Source organism: Cygnus olor, chromosome Z (genome assembly GCF_009769625.2).
Source record: "Cygnus olor isolate bCygOlo1 chromosome Z, bCygOlo1.pri.v2, whole genome shotgun sequence".
NCBI lineage: Eukaryota > Metazoa > Chordata > Aves > Anseriformes > Anatidae > Cygnus > Cygnus olor.
The window spans coordinates 38107232-38132292 of record NC_049198.1 but is presented as its reverse complement, the minus strand read 5'-3'; the positions used below and the strand labels follow the sequence as shown (position 1 = coordinate 38132292).

The following is a 25061-nucleotide window of genomic DNA, read 5'->3' as shown; positions in this document are numbered from 1 at the left end:
ATAAGCATTTTGTACAATAAAACTCCCTAGCTCTCAGATGGTGACTCACTTAAACTTCAGGAAGGCAATGAGTCAACATCTCCACCCATTAAAAAGTCAAAAAAGCTCATGCAAACAGCTCCAGAAAGAATAGGAGCAAAATGCCTTCATGTCAGATCACTCTGAAAGTAGAAGCATATGCCTGATAGACTATACAGTAGAAAAGGGTGGAAAACTACTGTAATGAAAGTAGGACAATAGTCTGATTATTGAGAAAAAGTATTAGAAAAGAGTTGACCTGGAAGGTGTGTCTTACTATGCACTTGTGACACACTATTTCCTACTCTTGCAGGCCTGAAGTAAATGTTTGTTTTAATTTATTTACTTATAGAATGCCAAGAACTTATAAAGGGGCTCCAAGCCTGTGTAAGTGTACTGGGTCTGGCTGGGATGGAGTTAACTTTCCCTGCAGCAGCTCATACAGTGCTGTGCTCTTGCTCTGTACTTGTAGCTAGAACAGCGCTGGTATCACAGCAGTGTTGTGTCTACTGCTGAGCAATACTGGTACAGCACAATGACTGCTTCACCCTCACCCCCTCACTCCTCACCTCCCCACCCCCTAAAAGAAACAGCAGGCTGGTGCTGGGCAAGAGGTGGGGAGGGCACATCAGCAGGGCAGCTGAAATAAACAAACCAAAGGGATATTCCATACCATGTGGTGTCACACTCAGCAATAAAAGGGGGGGTGGGGTGGGGGGTGGGAGTGGGGAGCTCTCCTTATGAAGACGTCTGTCATCCCAAATGACTGCTACGCATATTGAGGCTCTGCTTTGTGGGACATGGCCAAACATCACTCTTTGATGGCATTTAGAGAATAATCTCTCTCCCTCTGTGCTTTTGGACTTTTGTGGACTTTTTTTTTTTTTTTTTTCCCTCCTCCTTTTTCCTTTAATGAAATTGTCCTTGTCTCAACCTGTGAGTTTTTTTGTTTTTTTTTCCTTTCCAGCATAGTTTCTTCTCGACCTCTTCTTCTGAAGGAGGGGGATAAGAGAGCAGTTCTGATGTAGTTCAGCTGCCCAGCAAGGTAAAACCACCACAGTAAAACAGCTTTCTTATTTCAGTACTTCAAAATACTCGGTTAAGAACACTCAGGATGCACATGAATTTACAGTTTTTCAGTGTATACATATTGCAGTTGTCTATGCTCATTAATAGACAAAGCAAACGTTCCCAGAAAAAAAGAGTGTAAATAGAAGTTTTGGCTAACATCTGAAACCACTGAAGTAAGACTGTCAGCCTCGTACTGACATGGAGAATGTCAGGAGGGCAGGAGTAATCTGACCCTCACAGTTCATAATTAAATAAACAAAATGAAAAGCAACTTGACAGCTTGCTCACAGGATCACTGTCAACTTGTAGACTCCTTCAATTATTCAGGATACTGAAGATATCTGAAATAACCTTGTCAAGTAATTTGTGAATTGTGGAGGAAAAAAAAATAAAAATGTGCAGGGGATAAATATTGTCAGAGAGTTGGGGGACTGGGGTCTTCTTGTGGGCTGAGATGCTGGTGGATCCCCATGGGGGTGGCAAAGCAAGGCCCAGGAGCTTGACCTGTCTACCACCCCAGGAGGCACCAGGGCAGCCCAGCTCTGAGCACCTCCCTGGAGATGGAGGTGTTCGTCCACAGCAGGGAGAAGGCCCAGGCCCGGTCCCAGCCTGTCTGTGAAGCACTGGGTAGGTGGCTCAGGCAGGGCTGAGAGCTGGGACACCACTGAAGGCAGCTGCCAGGGCGGCTCCTCTGCTGGGCCTGGCCACTGCCTCCCACAGCATTGCAGGGGGCTCTGCCATGGCCCCCAGTGGAAAGGGGGCCCTAGCTACACTGATCCTGAGCTGGCCTTGAGACCCTGCAGCGAAACCCCTCAGGGAGAACAGGCTCAGGGCCCTGACAGTTTCTACGGATCTGGATTGGGCTATTTTAAACAACTGTACAATATGTGTGATTTATGAAAATGTTTAAGGAATTTTCAGGTGTCCCCTCTAATGCTATCTAGCAGTCTGTTCCCCTTCCTCCTTCATGATCATGCATGTTTATCAGTGGCAGATCAGCCATGCTTCTTTATTCTGAAGATATCTGTGTGTTGCAGCAGATCCAGATCAGCAGAAAGCAAAGTGACAGGCAGCTGGGAGCCCAAGCTGCTAGCTGCAAATATTTCTGTTTCAGGAACTGGTATTTCTTCACTGACATGTTCTGGGCTAATCTGAGATGTTAGTGATATGCTGCATGGTGCTGTGCTCTGGAAATGTGTCTGGCTGGCATGGTGAGGAAGTGCTTGCAGAAAACCACTTCTGGCAGGCTGGCAAACTCCCTCATTTTGTGCAAACTACTTCCACTTTGAACTCCAGAGTATAATCTGAATGTTTCAACCTCTTTTTAATTATATGTGCAAATTTTTGCCCTTCTATTAATCCTGCCTGCTTCCAGGTGCTTTATTTCCATAAATAGAAAACAACACACAAACAAACAAACAAAAACCCATTTTGATAGACTGTATATATATTCAGTTTCAGAGGTGTCTTATTCCTGGACCACTTCTGTCCCGAATTCATGGGTATAAGAAGCAGAGCTCATAGCTATCGAGCTCAGTGAAGAGACAGACTTGCATCAACTCTTCTCCACTTTTCTTTTTTATTTCAAAGTTTCACTGAGGAATGAGGTATCTTAGTATGTTCACTTCAGAGTTGTATCAGACGTCAAAATGTGAAGGGAGTAACTCAAATTTGATTTTTCTCTTTAACATGTTAATCTTATGATCCTGAAAGATTTAAATTAATTTACTACAGTGAGGGATGTAGTAGGCCAGGGGAGAAGAGCTACCAAAGGCTGACCATTAGTCATCTTTTCCCTTCTGAAATGTGCTCCTGCTGTCTCCACTACATAGTTTTGCAATGACTTTTTTTTTTTTTTTTCTTCCTGTGGTTCTGTGTTTTGGACAGCACCCAAATTTAGCTGCTAGCAAAGAGGAGCCAGTTGCTGTGGCTGTGGAAACACTTGGGTTGCTAGGTGGGGCCTCCTGCACAACACTATAAAAGCATCGCCAGCTCTCTGCTCTCTTATGCTGATTCTGCCATCCTGAGGAGTAGTATTTGTGAAAAGGAAGGTAGGTTTTTGTAGTTCTTTATTGCTGTCTGTAGACCTGACAAATTTTAAGAATTGTACAGTATGTTTTTCAAGTGACCTGTTGTAATTTTCTGTGGGTTGGATTTGCTGGCACAGGGAAAGATGGGTGTGGGCAGAAGAAATTCTTTTCGTTTTACAGTGGATAATGTACACAGAAGGTCCTGGACAATCACTTCATTTTTACTTTTAACTTTTTTTTTTTTTTTCTTCTCATTCTTTTCCTCTTTACACAAGAAGTTGAAGAAAAGTAGCTTAAATAAAGTAGACTTATTTGGATTTGGCTGTTTCCAATGCTTTCACTTTGTATTTGCAGCAAAACTGAAGTTACTGGAAAACAAATGTGCTATGTACAGAAACTAAAGAAAAAGCAGCTGTTACTTCAACAACAGTTTGCTGCTTTGGAACAGTAGAGGAATCTTTACTCAAACAGTGATGAAAATGAGGCAAAGTAGTCTTTAAGGGACATAAGAGCAACCCCATGCTGTTATAACACAGAACTTTGGCTAAATGTGGCATAAGTAAGGGCTCTAGCATTTGAGGTTTGTTCTGATAATACTTTCCATTTAATTTTTTGGTGAAGTTGTTTTTCTTTCTGATGTATCATTTGTATTCAGTAGACTTTCCCACTATAAAGGAAATTGATGTGTTATGTCTACTGTCTGCTTTTCTGATACAGTTTAATGACCTCAATTTACATCAGATCTTGGTAACTAGCATTGGACAGAAACCACAGAATCATAGAATGGCTTGGGTTGGAAGGAACCTTAAAGACTATTTAATTCCAACCCCCTGCCATGGACAGGGATACCTTCGACTCGACCAGCTTGCTTAAAGCCCCATCCAACCTGTCCTTGGACACTTCCAGGGATGGGGCATCCACAGCTTCTCTGAACAATATGTTCCAGTGCCCCTCACAGTAAATAATTTATTCCTTATATCTAATCTAAATCTACCCTCTTTTAGTTTAAAGCCATTACTTGTCCTATCACAGCACTCCCTCACAGAGTCCCTCCCCAACTTTCCTGCAGGCCCCATTTAGGTATTGGAAGGCAGCTATAAGGTGTCCCTGGAGCCTTCTCTTATCCAGGCTGAACAACCCCGACTCCCTCAGCCTGTCTTCACGGGAGAGGTGCTCCAGTCCTTTGATCACCTTCATGGCCCTTCTCTGGACTTGTTATAATAGGTCCATGTACTTCATGTGCTGGGGGCCCCAGGGCTGAATGCAGTGCTCTAAGTGGGGTCTCACAAGAGCAGAGTAGAGGAGGAGAATCACCTCCCTTGACCTGCTGGCCACGCACTTCTTTGGAAGTGCAGGATTTTGCTGGCTTTCTGGGCTGCAACTGCAAATTGCTGGTGCACGTCGGGCTTCTCATTAACCAATGCTTCTGGGTCCTTTTCAACAGGGCTGCTCTCAATCCATGCTTTGCCCAGCCTGTATTTGTGTTTAGGATTGTCTCAGCCCAAGTGCAAGACTTTACAGAACTTCATGATGTCCACAGAGGTGCACCTCTCAAGCCTGCCCAGGTCCCTATGGATGCTGTCCCTTTACTCAAGCATGTTGACCACACCAGATAGCTTGGTGTCATCTGGCAAACTTGCAGAGGGTGCACTCAGTCCCACTGTTCAAGCCACCAGCAAAGATGGGACTGGAGATAATATATCAGATAGAGCTCATGTTATGGTTAAATGTAAGGAAGGAGTGTAAAAGTTTGGCTTAAAATATTTTCAAAGATACTGCATATTTACTCAAAACTTTCAATAATTGGAATCTGCCCAATTCTGGGGACTGGGAGCCAGTCTGAAAACAACACTGCAGTAACTCTCGTGAAGGAAGAGCTAGGACTTTCAGTCTGGATCGCTGCTTGATTTTTCATTCCAGTTAAATGTTAATCATTCCAGCTGGGAATGATAAGAGGCACAAAAATCACTTTTTTTTTTCTTTTAAATCAAACAAATTTTAAATACATGATCCTCTTTTAACTGGGTTTTCGGTTAAACAGTCAGATCAGCGGTTCTTTAAGACTTTTTTCTTACTGAAGTAAATTAATACTTTGAATGTATCCCTTCTGCATCTAGGCTTTGCTTACATGAGCTGTTAGCATTTTAGGGTCAAAGCTCTGGTAAAAACCTCTACCCTGTAAAGGCGCTGTCTTCCTCAATTCCAGGCCTCCCTCTCCCTCTTTCTCCCTCTTTCTCCCTCTTCTCCTCCCACCTCTCACCCCTCCCCCTTAAAGTTACCCATAGATTCTTATAAAACAGGCAAACAATTTTGTGTGTAAACAGGTTTCTTAACTTTCTGAGACAATGCAAGCAAAGTCACGTCTTTAGCCCTTTCAAGAGCCATTGCCCACTTTGACTTCTTTTGAAATTATGTTGTTTGATTACAAAATGGAAATATATGGACAAAATGTCAAAGTGTCTTTATTTAAATAGAAGCAAAAATAAAGGTTTAGTTTTATTTATTTATTTTATATATATATATACAAAATTATTTTACTGTATTTGTAAATTAAATTATGTTAGCCATAAAGGCTTAGAGACTTAATAAACCCAATTTAATGTAGGCTAGAAGCCTTCTACTATAGTTATCCTCATGAGCATCAAAACCTCTAGAGCTGGAGTGGGGTGGGCAGACAGAAGAAATGCAGATATTAACAGTTCTCTCTGGACCCAGCTCTAACTTTATTTCTGAACTATGTTACCCTAGAAACCAAAATGCAGTTTTGGTTCCACCTCTTCTCAGATCTACTGCTGTGAATCTTGTTTTGTAGCTTTAAACTGGGAGACACTGTGAATCTATTGGAGGCATACAGATCTGTACGCATCAGTGCTGGTAACTAGGTAAACAGGTCTCAGTTCCATACGGAGACTTTAACATATTTTATCCTTCTGCACATGGCCTTTGTGTGTGCTGTTAAAAAATGCAGCAGAACTTCAAATACTACATAATTCATATGGCCTCATTTACTTTAGCTGTCAATACAAGGGTAGTACAGGAGTCACCATAGCAGCCTGATTTTTTGATTTTATTATTTTATTTTATTTTATTTATTTTATTTTATTTTATTTATTTTATTTTATTTTTGAAGAGCAACATAAGTGTGCTTTCTGATCCTCAGTAAATCAGTAAATGATGTGCTTAAAAGTTGGTCCTTACAACTTACACAATATTCTGACCATCATTTGCCAAGTCAACACCTACTTTAGGTAATATAAACACAGATTCAGAGTCAGGTTCAGGTTTTGTATGAATTTTGTGCCCTCAGCTGCGAGAAGAGTAGAGAAGCAAAGAGTTTTCTGGGGAAGAGGGAGTGTAGGTGTATCCAACTTGGAGAGAGGAGGAAAGGGTGGAGCTGGGCTGAAAGCTTGAAGAGGACTGGAGGACCTGCTTCTTTGTTGGCAGTCACACCTGGAAGTACTTTGTGCAGTTTTTCTGTGAGGAAAACACCAGCTAGGTTACAAACACATCGCTTTGTCCTAGGAGTGTGTTGATTTAAATACTGCTTATTACTCTTCCTGTGGACCACAAGGCATAAATAAGGTAAATGTTTTTGCAACATAAGCATTGTTTTTTTTCTTTTAAATTTTTTATATGATCTTTAGATTAGATTAGATTAAAATGCACACTGTTGCAAATAGCACTTTGTCTCTTCATGCTAGATATGTGAACTGTTCTTCAAAGACAGCAGTTTAACCATCAATGTTTAGCTTATTGTTTATATGTATGCTTTAAAACCAAGCCTTCCCTAAAGTTTCTTATGGACAAGGATGTTTTGATGAAAAAACATCGATTTTAAACAGACTAAAAAATACTTTATTTGATAAAATACAGGTTTCCTAGTTCTAGGAACTGTTCCTAGGAACAGTTCCTGCACTGTTCCTACTAGAAAACAATATTCTTGATACCGAGGTCATTGTGAAGCAACCTATTCGTTATTTTTCGGTGCCCAATGTCAAGTCACATCACCATTGATCTTTTTTCTTATTCTGCATGGTATCTTATGTCAAAATATTTTCCATTTTCATTTCTAGTAATGAAAAGAAAAAAAAATGGGTAAAAATCCATTTTTTTGTAGAAACCGGGGGAAACATGTAAGAAATAAGGACCAGTGTATGTAAGACTGCTTCTACTCATCTTTCTTAAGAAGGAGCTATTGGAAGAAATTACGTGAGAGTGTATTTAACAAGAGAATATCTTTTGTCTTAACACACAAGAGCTCCAACTTTGGAAGATGATCAGACAGGAAGAGTTATTTACCACTGAATTTGAAAAAAATCAAGTAGTCAGTAAGCTAAGTTTACATATATAATACCTTAACAAATGGGGAAAGATGTTTAATTTGTTTCTGGTAACATCCCTTTGAAAGTCAGTGTTAATGCTTAGGTATTGCCATTACCAAATACACATGAAATCCAATTAGTTTACTGTTCTATTTCTAATCTGAAATTTCTAGAAGTAGTTTAAGTGTGTATGGTTGAGCAGCCAACTGCCAAACATAAATAAAAGTTGCCAGCTTCCAATAGTACAAGCCAATTACTGTTTGGGAAACGGCCCCGATTGGGACAGTTAAAGAGAAAGGGTTTTATGAATGGGAAACCTTGAGTTTCATTGGTGATGAAAATGATAAAAAAACTTGATGCATCTCTTCACAGATACTCTGTCAACATGGCTATGGTATCAGAATTCCTGAAGCAGGCATGGTTCATGGATAATCAGGAACAGGAATGTATTGTAAGTGTTATCACCTGTTGAGATCATTATATTTATTTTCTAATGCCTTTAGAAGTGCCTTAAAGCCATAGGCCACCCCACATCTTTCATATACTCAAAGGGAGAAAAACTTGCAAAAATCCAGGTCATTAAAACTGAAAACCAATTTTATTGCATCATATAATCTAATATACTCTTATAAATTAGTAAATCTACTATCAGATGAAAAAATACTCTTATGTATATATATCAGTTTCAGGCCAAACTAGTGCTGTAATGAAGTTGTCATTCCTACTGGCCAGGTATCAATTCACTCAAGTCATCCTTTTTAAAGTAGTAATCTGATGTACAGTATGCAAATCTGTAAGAACCTGCTCAGATGACGTATTTGAGAAAGATGCTTAGACTGAGATATAAGAAGCCATGTGTTGGAGCCCTGGAATGTAAAGGAGGAACTAAAATCACTAGTATATTTCTTATTCAGTGTGGAGAACAGGAGGCTCTGCAAAGACCTTATAGTGGCCTTCCAGTACCTAATGGGGCCTACAGGAAAGCCCCATTGGGGAGGGGCTCTTTGTCAGGGAGTGCAGTGATAGGACAAGGAGTAATGGCTTTAAACTAAAAGAGGGTAGATTTAGGTTAGGTATAAGGAAGAAATTGTTTAGTATGTGAGTGATGAGGCACTGAAACAGGTTTCCTCAAGAAGTTCTGAATGTGTTCAAGGCCAGGTTGGATGGGCAACCTGGTCTAGTGGGAGGTGTCCCTGCCCATGTCAGGGGGTTTTGAACTAATCCTTAAGGGGTCCTTAAGGATCCCTTCCAACCTAAACCATTCTATGATTTTTATTAGAAGAAGAAAGCACGTGGGAAGAGTCACTGTATGTAGTAAAACATCTCAGATGATTAGTATTGATACTGATTAGAAGGAAGACTCATGGTGATGAGTAAGAAGAGTTATTGCAATATATGTAGAAAGTCTTTAATAATGAAGTTGATTAGGATACTGAAATTAGTGTCAGCAAAGGCAAAGTAGCACACTGTAAAATCACTGGAAATCTTTAAAGCAACTTTCATCTTGAAAAAATAGAACTTTGGAATTTCAGTAAATAAAGTTTTCTGCTGTAGATCTCTGTGGATTTTGTAATTTTCACTATACAGTATTTTATGTATAAAACTTTGTATCCACCATCCCTTATCCCATGCAATCCCGTGGTCCTTAGCCATTCTAGTTATGGAGGTTGCAGACAGTTTTTTGTTTAGGTAGTAGATAAGATGTCATGGAAAGCAGTATACTAAGACTAAACCTCGCATGCCTGGGAAACACACACTAAACTCATCCTGTTTAGCTCTTGGCTTGCTACACAGGTCACACTGATTTTTTTTTTTCTTTAAATTAAGCAAGACACTGCTTATAAATACACAATCTCTCTGCTCTAATAAAACTCCTACTTATTTAGCCAGCAGATATTACAGGTATGCAAGTATTAAATACAGAATGCTTAGGGATGTGTTTCACATACAGACTTTGCCATCTGTCTTGTACATGCAAAAGATTAAATAAATAAATAAATAAAATAGTGAGTTCTTGAAGATAAAATGCTATAGTTGATTCTAAAACAAAGTTTAGTTAAACTTCACTTTTGTTGGAAAAAAAATCTCAACCATATCATACCAAAGGGAGCTTTATTATAAATATTTCCTCCAAAGATCTCAAGGCATTTTATAGGTTCTATAGAAGAAGGTAATGAGTATGGCATTTGAGATAGTACTGTTGTGTTACAGGCTCTACCAGCAAATTGATTAGTCACATTGTTGACTTAGGGCAAACCACGTAATTGTTGATGTAGTGGAATTTATCATCCCCAGTTATTCCCAGAGTACTTCAGACATTGCATAGGGAGTGTCCAACATAAAGGAGTGGATTCACCATAGACAGACAATAGCTAATGCTAAAGAAAGCGTGTTTTATATCTTATGTTTCAAAGAAGTTGAGTAATAGTTCTCCACCTCCTCGTAGTGTCGGGCTTGAACTTTTCACCAAGATCTTGCATGGAAGAAGTGCTTGTAACATTAAATATGAGTAGCTGAGAATTCACTTAATATAATGCACAATCAATTTGTGTAAGATGAGCAAGAAAATCACTAGCACTTTACTGGAAGCACCTGCAGGATTTAAATGTGGTTTGAGAGAGTTTAAAATTTGGACATAATTGCTTAATTATGGCAGCTAGGAAATACTTTCCTGTGGGATCTAACTTACTTGGACAAATAGGGATGTAAAATAGGTACATTCTGTTTAATAGAAGTGTGAAAGGTATAGATCCAATACTAATACTGTACTGAGCCTGTTTAGCTATCTGTAGTTAGAAAGCAAGTATTTATTCTTTGATAGTCCCATAATAGTCAATTCCAAATACATGGCTTACTTAAGCATATGAAACTGCTTATTTGCGTAAATATTCTTTGAAATTAACATTTATTTATTCATTCATTCATTCATTCTTCTACAGAAAAGTTCAAAAGGTGGTCATTCAGTACAGTCATACCCAAACTTTGATCCATCAGCTGATGTTGCTGCTTTGGACAAAGCTATTACGGTAAAAGGTAAGAGGAGTAAATATTTAACGTGCTATATTAGAATTATTCCTTGGGAAATTTTGAGAATAGCCTTAAAAGAGTATCGGAGCCAGAGGCAATGGAAAACAGGAGAGGTACCTCTGCTTTAAAAAAAATGGCAAGACATTTAATTATGCCACTTGTTAAAGAATCTCTACTCTTTGTTATCCTGACATTGTATTACAATTTCAGACCTTAATACTACATTAAATTTCTTGATTTGTTTGAAGGAAGCGTTGTAAAAATTTGGTTTCTAGAGAATAAAAAAATATACCATACTAAATCTTTTTTATTTGATTTACATAGAATCTATTCAAGAGGTAGTGAATATGCTGATAATGGCGTATATGCTCCTTTAAACTTCTGTATTTAATGAAATTCACATTTGGCACTTTGTACTTAGAAACCTTTTTCAATTTGACTTGCTAAGTTGAGTATGCTGTCTCATTGTCTACATACTTAGTTATTCTGTAGTGTAAGTTCTGCACTTAGAACACTTTGAGACTTTATTATACTGTAGAAACACGCTTCTGTGTTCTATAGGAACCTATTGGTTTCTTCACTGCATCACTAATTTTAAATCTGTAGATGATAACAGTTTTGGTTAAAATTTGGTGTGTCAAGCATTCAAAATATACCACAATGCAAATAATAAAATTTGGTTAAATGATGCACTAGAGATCACTATATTTTCAATGTATTCACTATTACATTTTTTGGTGATTTGTAGGTGTGGATGAAGCCACCATCATTGCCATCTTGGCTAAAAGAACAAATGCTCAGCGTCAGCAGATTAAAGCTGCCTATCAGCAGGCTAAAGGAAAGGTATAGTATATCCAAGCCAATCTTAATTGTGCATCTGGAATAGCAGTGTTGTTCCTGGGTTTTATGGTACATTCAGCTTTAGCTTTCTAGAACAGAAGATTATAGTGATTCTGTCACTTGTAATTTATGAAAACTACAGTAGTAGTAGTATCCTGAAACTATATTGCCAGAGATAATCCCTTGAATGCAGCGGCAATCATTTTGAAATAAAAAGAAAAATTTCAAAATTCTGTTTGTCTGGGTTTTTGAATGCCGAAAAGATTCTTTATATCACTAAATCACTGGGAATGCAGAAATTTCACTGGGATACAGGCTGTTGAGGAAAAGAGAGGAATAGAGTAAGAGACTTTGAGGACATCTAAACAAATCTTTTTGTCCAGAGAGAATATAAGACAGAAAAAAGGACAATAATGCTGTTTCACAAATATAGCAACGCTGATGAGGACAGGTGTACAGGGAGCAGCGAAATTCTAATTCTGAATGGTAAAACTGCTAGTCCCTGGACCTGAAAAGCTTAGAAATTGTTGCATATTTCTTCAAGAGGTTTTAATTGCCCTTCACCTTTTCCTGTAGCAAATTTTCTCTAGTTGAACCTGTAGCTCTAAATTGAAATTATAACTGCACAGTTGGCATACCAGAGTTAGTGAACCTTTGCTCCTTGGAAAATGACTCCCTATAGTTTTTGGCTTTGTAATTTTAAGTGACTTTAAAGGACAAGAAAGAAAACAAGTCTAATGTCTCGTTTTAGCCTGGATTTCCTGTTTTTGTTAAGGAAATCTCACTTGTGATTTTCACAACTCTGTCCTCCCACAGAGGAAGCTCCAGCGTTGCAATTATATTTTTTCAAGACCTAAATTAAAATTTAACTTAAAAGGCACAAGGAGGCTAATGCTGTTATATCATTAGACCCCCTGGCGCTTGGCTCCCCGTCAAAAGCAGAAAAGACCTAACTCCTAACATAGTTCTTGATTCTGAAATAATCTCATTAGTTATCCTAGGTATCCTGACCAAGCAGACTGATCTTCTCACTCCTACAGCAATTACCTAGACATGCATTTGGTGAAGAACAGAGCTGTATCTCTTAATTGTAGCAAAATACAGTACCAAACATTTACTAATAGGAAGAAGAATAAATCAGAAATTATTTTTTCAAATAAATAAATAAAAGTCTTAAAAAAAAAAATGTAAATGTTGGTCAAATTAGAATATAATCCAAATTATAACTTCAGGGCTTGCAGATCTATATAGAGTGTTATTACAGTATGTCCACAGCATTTTCATTGCATTTTTTATCATTTTTATTTTTATCATTTATTTTCTAATAAATAAATTTATATAGATAAGTTCATTTAAGCCATTCAATTATCATAACAGCAATACAGTATTACCTTCTCTTAAAAATTAAGCAGCCTATTTTGAGCCGTCTTCTGATGCAGTAAATGGGTGAACAGGGCTGACAAGAACTTCATGAAGTTCAGCAAGGAGAAGAGCAAACTCCTGCACATGGGGCGGAACAACTCCAGGTACCAGGACATGCTAGGGGCCACCCAGCTGGAAAGCAGCTGTGTAGAAAAGGACCAGGGGGTCCTGGTGGACATGAAGTTGAACATAAATCAGCAGTGTGCACTTGCTGCTAAGAAGGCTAATGCCATTTTTGGCTTCATTAGGCAAAATATTGTGAGCAGGTCAAGAGAAGTTATCCTTCTGTTCTACTGAGCATTGGTGATGCCACACCTGGAGTGCTGTGTCCAGTTCTGCCCCTGCCCCCAGTACTGCAAAGAGTCCAATGTAGGGCCACCAAGGGACTGGAGCATGTTTCCTCTGAGGAGAGGCTGAGAGAGTTTGGACTTTGGAACCTAGAAAAGAGAGGCCTACAGGGAGTCCTAATCAATGTCTATAAATGCCAAAGTGCAAAGAAGATGGAGCCAGGGTCCTTCAGTGGCACCCAGTGACAGGAAAAGAGGCAAAGCGCACAAATTGGAACACAACAAGTTCTATCTAAACATTATGAAGAGCTTCTTTACTGTGCAAGTGACAGAGTACTGGTACAGGTTGCACAGAGACATTATGGAGCCTGTCTCTTTGGGGATCTTCAAACGCTCTCTGGACAAGGTCCTGGGCAAGGTGCCCTAGGTGTCGGGGACAGAATCAGAAGTGGAAGGACCAGATGACCTCCAAAGGTTCATTCTGACCTTAACCATTCTGTGATTCTGTGACCTGCAATGGTTGAAAGCATTTCTGAATACTTGCTGGAAAATTTTGACTCTTTAGTTAACAATAAGATGACAAATTAGAAATTTCAATTAGTCCTTTGTAATTCTTTCTAGTAACTAAAGGAAAGATGTAGATCAAGATTTGTCAGAGATCAGACTAATTTTTGGACTGCACCTGAACAGCAGTTTTTAACCTTTAGCTAGTTTACAGGGTGTTGTGGTTTATCCCAGCAGGCAGCTAAGCACCACTCAGCTGTTTGCTCATTCTGCCTTAGTGGGATGAAAAAGAGAATCAGAAGGAAAAAAAAAAAAAAAAAAGGATGAGATAAAGACAGCTTAATAAAGCAGAACAGGAAGGAAGGGAAAATAATAATGAAGAAATACACCAAAAAAATATGCACAGTGAGATTGCTCACCACCAATAACTGATGCCTACACACTCCTCAAGCAATGGCAGCCCCCCTAGCCAACTCCCCTCAGTTTTATTGTTCAGCATGACATAATATAGTACGGGATATCCCTTTGGTAAGTTTGGGCCAGCTGTCCTGGTTCCGTCCCCTCCCACCTTCTTTTGCACCCCCAGCCTCTTCGCTGGTAGTGCAGTATGAGAAGCTGAAAAGTCCTTGACATGGTGTAACCATGTTTCTGCAACAACTAAAACATCAGTGTGTTAACAGCATTATTCTCATCCTAAGTCAAAAACACAGCACCATGCTAGCCACTATGAGGAAAATTATTCCAGCTGAAACCAGGACACAGTGTATGACTCTTCCGTATTCTTCACAGAGTCTGGAAGAAGACCTGAAAAAGGTTCTGAAAGGCCACCTGGAAGATGTTGCCGTGGCGCTACTTAAAACTCCAGCTCAGTTTGATGCTGAAGAATTACGGGCCTCTATGAAAGTAAGTCAAAAATCTTCTGAGAGGAACTTTACTAAAGAGAAGTAAATAAATCTCAGGTCCTTTAAATGACACTGGACTTAAATTTTGTAAGCTCGTGTATTGTATTATTTTTTCCCCATTTATTAAAATAAAACAGTAGTGATTATCCAGAACCACCTACTAAGAACAAGACTCAGCAATCTCTGTTGAATTTCAGGGTTGGAGGAGATGGGTTGCCAATGCTATTCTTCTGTGAGAAAGAACTCTCTTTGCCTTCTGAAAATTGGAAGTTATTTGCAGATGTAGTGCTAGAAAGCCATAGTGTTTACATATGTGTTTTTTTAAGAGAAAATAGAAAAGGAAAGGTGTATTTTTCTTCGTAATTTTTATATTCCTATCTTCTATGCATGCTGCTTGGTCACTTAATATTTCTGTTGGGTGCCAGAGTGACACTAGATGCTATAAAAATGAATTATAAAAGAGCTAAAATAATTTTATTAGGTGAAAGCAAAATGTTCTTCCTTTTTCTGTCTTGTTTCATATGGCATCTTCAAAGTCTTGTCCATGATTCTCATCTTATTTGGGTTCTAAATTTTAAGTTTGCTGTATTAAATAACATTTAAAAAAAATCATTTTTAACAGGGGCTTGGAACTGATGAAGATACTTTAATTGAGATTCTGGCCTCAAGAAACAACAGAGAGATCAGAGAAGCCAGCAGATACTACAAGGAAGGTAATTCAGAGTGGGAAAGAAGTATTAATGGTATGAAACATTGGAAGATAGCCAAACCCTGTCCTGCAATGATTCATTTCTTTGTTATTGTGATTTTTTAAGCACCTCTAATGAATAGATCCATGCAAACTTAATTCCTGATGAAAAAGAACGTAGTATGGATTATACGTGTCTTTTCAAAACTCCATAGCAAACACATTACTCTTACAGCCTTACTTCTCAATTTAAGGAGCTGAGATGACATTTTAGGAAGCAAGTAAAGCTTCATATACGACTGAAAGATGTATAGGAAAGGGAGGTCATACTGATCATTTCTGACTTACATAGATCGCGCTGCACTAGGAAGTGACTGACAATTCCAGCCAGAACTGTGAATATTTCTTGGAATGGGTCATGCATTTAGATGCTTTCTAAGTTAAAAGCAAAATCCAGCCACTTTGCTACTCCCATTGCCAAGCCTTATCTGAGCTCTTAAGATGTCACTGACTTTGTCACTGACTTTGTTTTAGCAACACAGATAACTTTAAGATTAGGAACAACCAGTGAACTGAAGGCAGAAAATCTTTGAAGAAATAACTAAAATATAATAGCAATTTAGAAATAACTAAAATATAATAGCATCTCTCATATAAGGAGAGTACTGCAGTCAGTCAATGTTGTCAAATTAACTTATGCTTTATGGGATTAAGAGTTAACTTTCTGAAGTTCCAATCAAACAATCTCAGTTAGAAGTCCAGAATAATGGTTTGATTTTTTCAGAAGAGTTTGGGGATGAACAAAACAGCCAAAAATAAGAATGAAAGACTAATGGCTCACAAAATTTCAAACTTTTCTTTTTTCTTTTTCTCTATTTCACAAACAATAGCTCAAGACTTTTCCACCCATATAACCTTTAAGAACAACTTTTTCAGCAGATTGGGGATTAATCCTCCAATTTCTCAGCACGTCTCAGGGATTAGAAGACATGTTGCAAAAATACCCATTCTTGCAAAACTAAATTAGAGAAAAGTGCAATTCTACTAGGCATATTTAAGTGGGAAACTAAGAAAAGACCGAAAAAAATGATATAACTGATAATTTAAAAACAAATTACGAGCCCTTTTTCATTTGATTTCAGTACTGAAGAGAGATCTGACACAAGACATCATCTCTGACACATCTGGAGACTTTCAGAAGGCTTTAGTTGCTCTAGCCAAGGTATGTTGTGCTTAAACGTTTTCAGTGAGGTTAGCAGTAATTGAAAAATAATGTCGTCAAGATTATTTTAAAGTCATACAATAAGTAAGAATTTCAGGATTATTTATTTCCTAGCGCTGTTTTTTACTTATGTATCTTAGACCATATGAAATGGTTCTTAAGCAAGCTATAATGAGATTTATCTCAAAAACATTTTTTAAAGGCAATGATATTTATTACTGTTTACCAGTTAGGTTTTTAAGACTTTTTTTTGTCTTTACATGTCTAACAGTCTTTAAGCACTTGAAAAAAACAACTGGAATGTCAATTGACTGCAAATATAAAAAGAAGAAATGCTTACATGTAGAGAAACATTTCGGCTACTTCTTAAGATATGTTTCTTCTATTAAGATAGACAGATGGTGGCATTAAGCTAGCAAGTAGACAAAGTGTTTTGTGAACTGCTCAAAAGCAGTTCAGCTGAAACACTGGATCTGAGAAGTGAAAATACCATTTTTAACATACATTAATATTTTATTCCATCTCTGCTGAGTACATTTGTATGCAGCTTGTATGTGCACATTGGATTATTTTTTGATACATCAATGTGCATAGTTTTGATTTTTAGTTTTGCTTTTAAAATACCTTGAAAGAAGTTTCTTGAGCGGTCATCAGGGAGCACATCATAGCTTCCAAGACTTTTTCTTCACATTAAGAAACCCTGGATTTTAATGTAGAACTTCAGAAATACGTCATTGATGACCCTAGAAATGTGAGCGCTGATCAATTAACAAATGCATCAGCTTTATCCACAGAATAATTAATATAACCGTATTTGTCTGCAGTTCTGTATTAAGCTATGTATAAGTATGGCAGGCCAGATCTCTAAAATACCGAATTTTGGTGAACTGAATGATTGTGAGTAACACTAATTTTTATTTTTTTTTAAATTTATATAGGCTGACCGATCTGAAGATCCTCACGTGAATGATGAGCTTGCTGATAGTGATGCCAGGGTAAGACCATACTTAGCACTCTGCAGATCTTCTTCATTTGACTTTATTACAAACTCTGGCTGTGAATGTTCTGTTTCACCTACCTGGATCTTGCGCATTTCAGATGACAGACTGTAATTATGTACAATTATGTATATGTACATAATCTTTTCTGAGGTCATGGGGACATGGCGGGGATTGGGCCATAGGGGTAGGGGGACATGGGGACATGGTGGGGGGCAATTATGTGTATGCACATAATCTTTTCTGAGGAGATGATGTTTTTCAAAGTTCACATGAACTCTTTGGTAGCTGAAAGAAATGGAATCTTTATGCTAATAGTCAACTTCAAAAATGCTGCAAACCCTCTTCTAGTTCATGTAAAACATGTAGACCATTTGAAGTAGAGGTCAGGAAAAGGAGAACTTAGATTCAATCTTTTTATTTGTTTGTTTAAAATAAATACAGTTCTTGAATTGAGGGACAGATTTGTACTAGTGATTGTGCAGAACCAGATACCATATGTTGACCAGCGTAAACCATTCAGTATGTTAGTTGTAGGTAATGTGTTTCGGTGACATACCTTTCAAGAGAATTTGGTAAACCTCACAGTCATTTTCTAAGTAATTCTAAAAAAAGCAACTGACTTTTCCCTTGTTTCTTCTGCCTTTAGTGTAAAATTTTTGTTAAGGTGTTGGTAAACCTTAACAGTCTGTCCTGAGTTTTCACTTTAAATTATTGTTTTAAATCCAACAGAAAAAAAGACATTTAACAATTCTGTTTTTATTCCTGTGACATAAGAGGTTTAGTTTTGTCATCAGCCATAGATATGAAAGGCTAGTAAATTAATATTCTGACTAAGCTCTAAAGTTCAGTTTCCCTGGGTCCAAAGAGCTTCACTGCCAACACCTAGAAAGGATGTTGTTAGACTTTTCTTGCTGTAGCATGGAGATCTTTAATTATTACTTTTACAAAGGTTTGAGGAGGTAGGGAAAGTAATAAGATTGACTGGGTTCTTACTTGCTATTAAAGTCACTCTTGGAAAGACAAGAAATACCTGGTGTGTAAGCTTTTCCTTCACATTTGTCTAGTTAATACTGGAATATTGGAGCTGCTTTTTTTTTTTTTTTTTTTTGTCTAAGGTAGGCCTGCCAGTCCTATGCTCCCATGTACACTATAGCATATGAAGATACATAAAAAATATCTTCATTCAAGAATGTCTAAAAATATTATTTGTAGCTGTACAGTGCTCCCTCGGTACTATTACTTTGTAAGTGAAATATGAAGTAATACTTGGTACACCTAGAGTTATTTTGAGAGTTATTGTGTAGAGTTATGTGTCTTGTTGCGGATTGTGTCAAGGATTAGAGTTCTTTACTGACAAGCAGTGGCCTACCTTTGGCAAGGAGTCTCAGATACTTCTATTTGTGTTTTGCTATACAGATGATAACTTGCCTATTATTATTATTTTTTTCTTTTATGACAGGCGTTATATGAAGCAGGAGAGAGAAGGAAAGGAACGGATATTAATGTGTTTGTTACTGTTCTTACTGCAAGAAGCTACCCCCATCTCCGAAGAGGTAGGCTGGGTGAAACTTTGTTCCTCACTGGAATTGTATTTGAATATGGCCTGCTCCTGAACTCAGAGATTATATACATTTCCAAGATGTGACTGCTACGAAGGTCATTGTGCATGCTGACCTAAGCACACAGTTGGTCACTTTGCTGTTCTCTCCACACTAGTGAAGAGTCACAGTGCCAGTTAAGTTGTTAACAGAACTATTACCATGAAGTCTCACAACACTACTGGTCACAAGGCCAATGAATCAGTGTGGCAGGGGTTCTGAATACTCCCCAACGTGGTCTTGCTCCTCTACCAGTTTGCCCTGCATGGGAGATACCACCTTATGCTATAGGCTCCAGTGGAGTAACTGTACTACCTCTTTCCCTATTAATGGAAAATGAGCCCCACCATCCTAGCATGGTTCTGTTCCTCATGCCAACACCATCGGTCCATACTGTACTGCTTTTCTTTACACTGTGCTAGCTGAAGAAAATGAGAAAGATAACCTACCCTGTGTGTGCACTGCCACAGCAGTGAGGCCAGAGTAAGTCAAAGAAAATGTGGGGAGAATACTATGCTTCCATCACTCTTCACTGAATTTTCCTCCCTTATTTAGTCTTTCAGAAGTACACCAAATACAGCAAGCATGACATGAATAAGGTACTAGATTTGGAGCTGAAAGGTGATATTGAGAACTGCCTGACTGCCCTTGGTAAGTGGTTATACAACTAGTAACCTCGTATATATGTTAACTGTATGAAAAACTACCTTTTACTTCTGTCATACTTGTTCTAACAGGACAACTGTTCTGCTCTTACCTTGCTTCATTGAGAAGCAAAACAGTTATGATGTATGATTATTAAAAATATAATAAATTTCCTTTTGCAGTGTTCAAGAAAATATTATTATAATGTTCATGATAAAGATGTATCTTAAGACCCTTAAAATGTCTGTTCCTTGTAAATAATAAGGTGAGACTAAGGTTAGCCATCTGTGTTGTCAAGGATAGAATCAGGAGCCAGACCCCTATCTTTGCTTTTCACTTTTGTATTGCAGTCAAGTATACTTTGGATAAAAAAAGAGAGACTCACCAGTTCCCTCTTAGTACCAGATATGGAAGGCAAGTACACAGCATAACTTGGATAAAATATGTCAGATCATAACCACCAGCTCTGCTGTAGAGGTCATGAATGCTTTCACATTTTTCTGCTTGGGAACTGTGACATCTTTCTCAATTATATGGCAGTGGACTATGTGGACTAGTACAGTCCTGTCTTTACAGTAACTAGAGTATTCTCCCCTGACTGAATTGTCTTCTGAATAAAGAGAAGAAAGGAACAACTACTTCTCCCATATTTTTAAGACAGGTAAAAGAGATAGATAAATAGGATATGTTGGTAGGAACACTGAGACTTATTCTGCAGCATTTTCTTTCCAGATTTTTGCCTTTTGTTATTTGTTACATTTTTAACCGATGTGACCTTATCTCATTGTTTCATTACAGTGAAGTGTGCCACAAGCAAGCCAGCTTTCTTTGCTGAAAAACTCCACTTGGCAATGAAGGTAACCTCAAGAAAGAACTCCTTGAGAACATGGTGTGCTTTATGAGCTGAAAAATAACAAATTAGGCTAGTATAAGAACTTTTTGTGATGAAAAGGACTGCAGAAGGAAATCCAGTTAATTTCTCTTTTCTCCCCTTCATTCCTTTGAAACTGCTGAGTTTCCTTCCATAGAAAGAGCTATCTATTTACTATAGAGTTTTTGGGAAGGGATCTGTCCATCCACATATATACCTTATGCTCTATGTTGTGACAGAAAGCTAACTGAACCTTTTCATATTAATAAAACCATTAAGATATTGACAAAAAAATAAATAGAAAGGCACTTACAGATTGGGATGAGAATCTTGTAAGAGCCTATACAAAACTTCAGGCAAATTTGAAATCTGAGCTGACTGAGGCGGTGAGAACTCATGAAACAGCGTCGTATGCAGAAATTTACATTAACTTCTGTCACTTGGTTAGGAGCTGTATATGAGAAAATGAGTGACTCATTGTGGTGGTTTTACCCAGCTGGGCAGCTGAACTCCACCACACTGCTCTCTCTCTACCTCCTCAGAGAGAAAGGGGAGAAAACGCGATGAAAAGGGCTCAAGGGCTGAGATAAGGACAGGGAGATCACTCTGCAGTTATCATCACAGGCTAAACAGACTCAGTGCATTAATATAATTTATTGCCTATTACTAACAAGCTAGCAGTAAGAACTAAAATTAAAAACACCTTCCCCCTCCATCCACCCTCTTCTACCTCCTCCACCCTGAGTTTTGCAGGGTAACAGGGAATGGGGGCTGCGGTCAGTCCCTAATGCTTCGTCTCTGCTGCTCCTTCATGGTCACTCCCTGCCCCTGCTCCACATGGGGTCCCTCACACCGGATGCTGTCCTTCCCGAACTGAGCCTGCAGGGGTTGCCCATAGGCAGCAGCTCTTCAAGAACTGCTCCCACATGGCTCTGTACCACAGGGTCTATCCATCCCCCAGGAGCAAACTGCTCCAGCACGGGTTCCCCATGGGCAGCAGCTCCCCCCAGACCCCCTGCTCCTGCGTGGGCTCCTCTCCACGGGCTGCAGCTCCTGCCCAGGGCCTGCTCCAGCGGGGGCTCTCCATGGGCCACAGCCGCCTCCAGGCCACCTCCACCTGCTCGACTGGGGACTCCTCCACGGGCTGCAGTGTGGAGATCTGCTCCATGTGGGACCCATGGGCTGCAGGGGGACAGTCTGATCAACCAGGGGCCTCTCCACAGGCCGCAGGGGAACATCTTCTCTGGCACCTGGAACATCTCCTTCCTCTCCTTCTGCACTGTTTGCAGGTGTCTGCAGAGCTGGTTCTCACTCCTCTCCCAGCTGCTGTTGTGCAGCAGTTAATCTTAAATCTGCTCTCCCAGAGACACAAACAATATAATTTGTTGGATCGGCTCTGGCCAGCAGTAGGTCCCCTTTAGAGCCAGCTGAAACTGGCCCTTTTGTAACATACAGCAGTTGCTTGTCTCTTCACACAGTGGCCAGCTCTGTAGCTCCCCCACTGCCAAAACCTTGCCATGTAAACTGATTATGCTCATTATGAAAAAGTAGCTCATTACAGGAGGAAGAAAAAATCAAACAACAACAACAAAAAAACAACAGTGAAATTTAGGTTTTCCCTGGTGTCCAGTAATCACAGTGAACAACCTGCCTATTTTTAGGAACCAGCAAAAACAAATCCAGGATTGGAGACAGCCAGTCACAACTGAATTTGTCCTCATAGGGGATCAGAAGGGGGGTTAGTACTGACACAAAGAAGTCTGATGGATTAATACAAAGAACTTTGATAGAGGAAGATCTTTCAATGACTTAAGTAGCCTCAATTTTTGTTTGTTTGTTTAATACTTTTAACAGGGCCTTGGGACACGGCACAAACAGCTCATCAGAATCATGGTTTCACGCCACGAAGTAGACATGAATGAGATCAAAGCTTATTATAAGAGTCTGTATGGTATCTCTCTTCGCCAAGCCATTATGGTAGGTTTTCGCTGAAGTTAACAGTGAAGTAGAAAACAACCAGATGTTTTAGGAAGGCCAGTAGAGCTTTGTTAACTCTTCTGCTACTCAGTCACCAGTTCATCCTGAGTAATGCATTGTAGCTGAGTAACTCAAGTTCTCAGTGAGAACTCAAGGTCTCATGCTGGTAGAACTAATTTATTTTATCAGGGAATGTTTTTTTTCACAAAAGCTGTAGCAATTGATTTGTAGTTGTCTCAGGATGTCATCTTACAGTAAATGCCAAGAATGGAGACTATTCTATCCCCAAGTTCCTGTGCTTAAGCAGACAAGGTACATTAGCAGGAGAATGAAGATGATTGCACTGACAGCTCTCTGACAGATATTTGCTCCATCTGGCTTTTGTTTTTTAATGTTTGTATTACTCCTGCAAATACCTTGTAAACTTGGCTTTTATTTGTCCTACTTTCTAGGTCACTTAGGGAAATGAGATAAACTAACAAAATATTTTCTTGAAAGGGACAGGCCACCCAATGTATTTTTCTAGAAGATTTAAACCAGTGAGGTATTAGAAAAAAGCCAGACCTTCAGATCACCTTTGTGGAAGCTAGTAGATAAGTATGAAAAATACACCTTGGAGCAGAAACATAATCTCTAAATGTACTAAAGTACCTTTTTGAGTTTTGCATGTACCTGCTGCTTTTTCAGTTAGTTTCTAAAAATCATTTTACTTTTATACTATGACCATTTATTTCGGTGAAGGGCCAATGTTTAGTAAATACATATTGAATGCTTATTGAAATTGATTTGAGACCATTATCCTAACAATTGTGCTCTTTTCACTTAAATTGACAGGATGAACTCAAAGGGGATTATGAAAACATCCTGGTGGCTTTGTGTGGAAGTGATTAAACAAGTTTCATGTTCCTATGATGCACTCAAGCCCTGTTGCTGAAGGTCTTTATATTTGACTCAGCTGTCTATATAAAATACAGGCTTTACACAGTGAGGTTTCTCTGGAATGGTATTTAGTCTACATGTATTATGCGGAAAACCTGGAACCTAGAATGTATTTTTTCAATATCTTTATTCTGTATGGCATGAATATAATCTTTTTACCATTATTTATCCAAAGGCAAGGAATGCTTTGAAGTTTCTATTTGCTCGATTAATCATGAAAAAACTTTCATCTAAGAAAATTTAAATAAATTTTTAAAAATAAAATTAGACTTTGTGAAACTTTGTACATCCTTCATTGCTTTTCTGCACTTAACATCAAATTGTCTATACACGGTAAATGAAAGAAAAATCAGTGAAATATTTAAATAGTGAAATATTTAAATAGTGAAAAAAGAATGTAACAATATCACAGAATCTGGCTGAAACTCTACCTTTCCATTTCACTTCAGCCAGATTTTATATACGCTGGATGTTAGAAAAATAGCTAAAGATGACATGTTAAAAATGTGAACAATATGAAAAAGCTAATGATATTTCTGGCTTGTTCTTTTTTATTTAAATTAGAGTTATTAATTCTATTGTTATGTACATAGGGGAAAAAAAAAAAGCATCTTAGCCCATGTAGGACTTTTTTTCTTTATCTTGATGAGTTGTGTGCATTTTTGTATCTGTCCAAAATGAAGAAAGTTTCTCTCACTACCTTTATTTTCTGACTGATATTACTGTTCCAGTTGTTCCAGACCCTGTATAAATGAGGTGCAGACCCCCAGGTGCAGTAGTAGAATTAAGCATAGTTGTTGGTTCTTCACTTCACACAAACATTTATAGACATTGTTAGTGTGCCCTCTACTTACTCATTTAAACAACATGTTAGGCTATTGGGATATCAGAGGACATCTTGGCTAATTTCTGTTAAACATTGCAGTCATTCTTCATTTCATATTGGAGTGGTCCAAGAAATAGAACTAGGTGTCTGGAAAAGGTGAAGTATTATTCTAGAAGGACCACTGGAATGACTAGAGCTAGATAGAAAATTACCATGTGCCTTGCACAGGCCAGATTTTTTACCTACGCTAAATATTTTCCAGGATACGTGCACTACTGTAGTTCACTCTGTTGATTATTCTTGTTACTGCCTTAGGATAAGTGAAAGAGATTCAGACCAAAGTAGTTCATGGGAAATAAACATGATAGTCACCAATGAAAGCAGGAAAAAAAAAAGCAGATGTACGTAAAAAACATGTTCTGCGACATCTGTTTTATTAACTGACAAGGTTCAGGAAAAAAAAAATATATATTTTGAGTGTGGCACTAGCGAAATAGGCATTTTCTCAAGAGGTAGATGTCCAGAGAATTCAATACTCCCACCCCAAAAAACAGAGCAAGCTTGTAGTCTGTGGATGGGTCGTAAATAGTTAACTTGTAAGAAGTAGATTATTAGGCCTAAAGGGGAAACTCTTATTCAAATTTCAGTTATTTTGAAATTTAGATGTGTTGCAGCTATGCAAAAGGAAATAATCTGATTTCATCAGCATAGGAAAGATTTATTTATTTATTTATTTATTTATTTATTCAAGAAGTATGTATACTCACCAGGGAAGCCAAAAGAAGCAAAAATGTGCAAAAACAAAACAACAAAAAGTTATAGGATATCTTTAAAAATTACTCCAAATTAAAATTTAAGGAATGATAACAAA

At 38.3% G+C, this 25061-nt stretch overlaps 1 protein-coding gene across 2 annotated transcripts; it reads left to right on the top strand.

The window, feature by feature from the left end:
* Positions 1-3007: 3007 nt before the first annotated feature.
* On the top strand, positions 3008-23628 carry ANXA1 (annexin A1). 2 transcript variants are annotated; one of them, XM_040540005.1, is made up of 13 exons: positions 3008-3140; positions 7814-7892; positions 10381-10474; positions 11217-11311; positions 14311-14424; positions 15046-15136; positions 16254-16333; positions 17272-17328; positions 18794-18887; positions 19488-19583; positions 20376-20434; positions 22303-22425; positions 23260-23628. In XM_040540005.1, the coding sequence occupies exons 2-13, from the start codon at positions 7827-7829 to the stop codon at positions 23314-23316; spliced, it is 1026 nt and encodes a 341-aa protein (XP_040395939.1). In that variant the 5' UTR covers positions 3008-3140; positions 7814-7826; the 3' UTR covers positions 23317-23628. The 2 variants fall into 2 exon arrangements, with proteins under 2 accessions (XP_040395939.1, XP_040395940.1); XM_040540006.1 differs by lacking the exon at positions 3008-3140 and adding an exon at positions 6683-6701.
* The last annotated feature ends 1433 nt before the right edge of the window (positions 23629-25061 follow it).

Bases quoted from the DNA above. Each gene is read 5' to 3' on its own strand.
- ANXA1 (XM_040540005.1), top strand. From the start codon at position 7,827: ATGGCTATGGTATCAGAATTCCTGAAGCAGGCATGGTTCATGGATAAT. The intron at 17,329-18,793 runs GTAAGACCATAC...CTTTTATGACAG, and splicing joins TTGCTGATAGTGATGCCAGG to GCGTTATATGAAGCAGGAGA. The intron at 19,584-20,375 runs GTAAGTGGTTAT...GTTTCATTACAG, and splicing joins GAACTGCCTGACTGCCCTTG to TGAAGTGTGCCACAAGCAAG.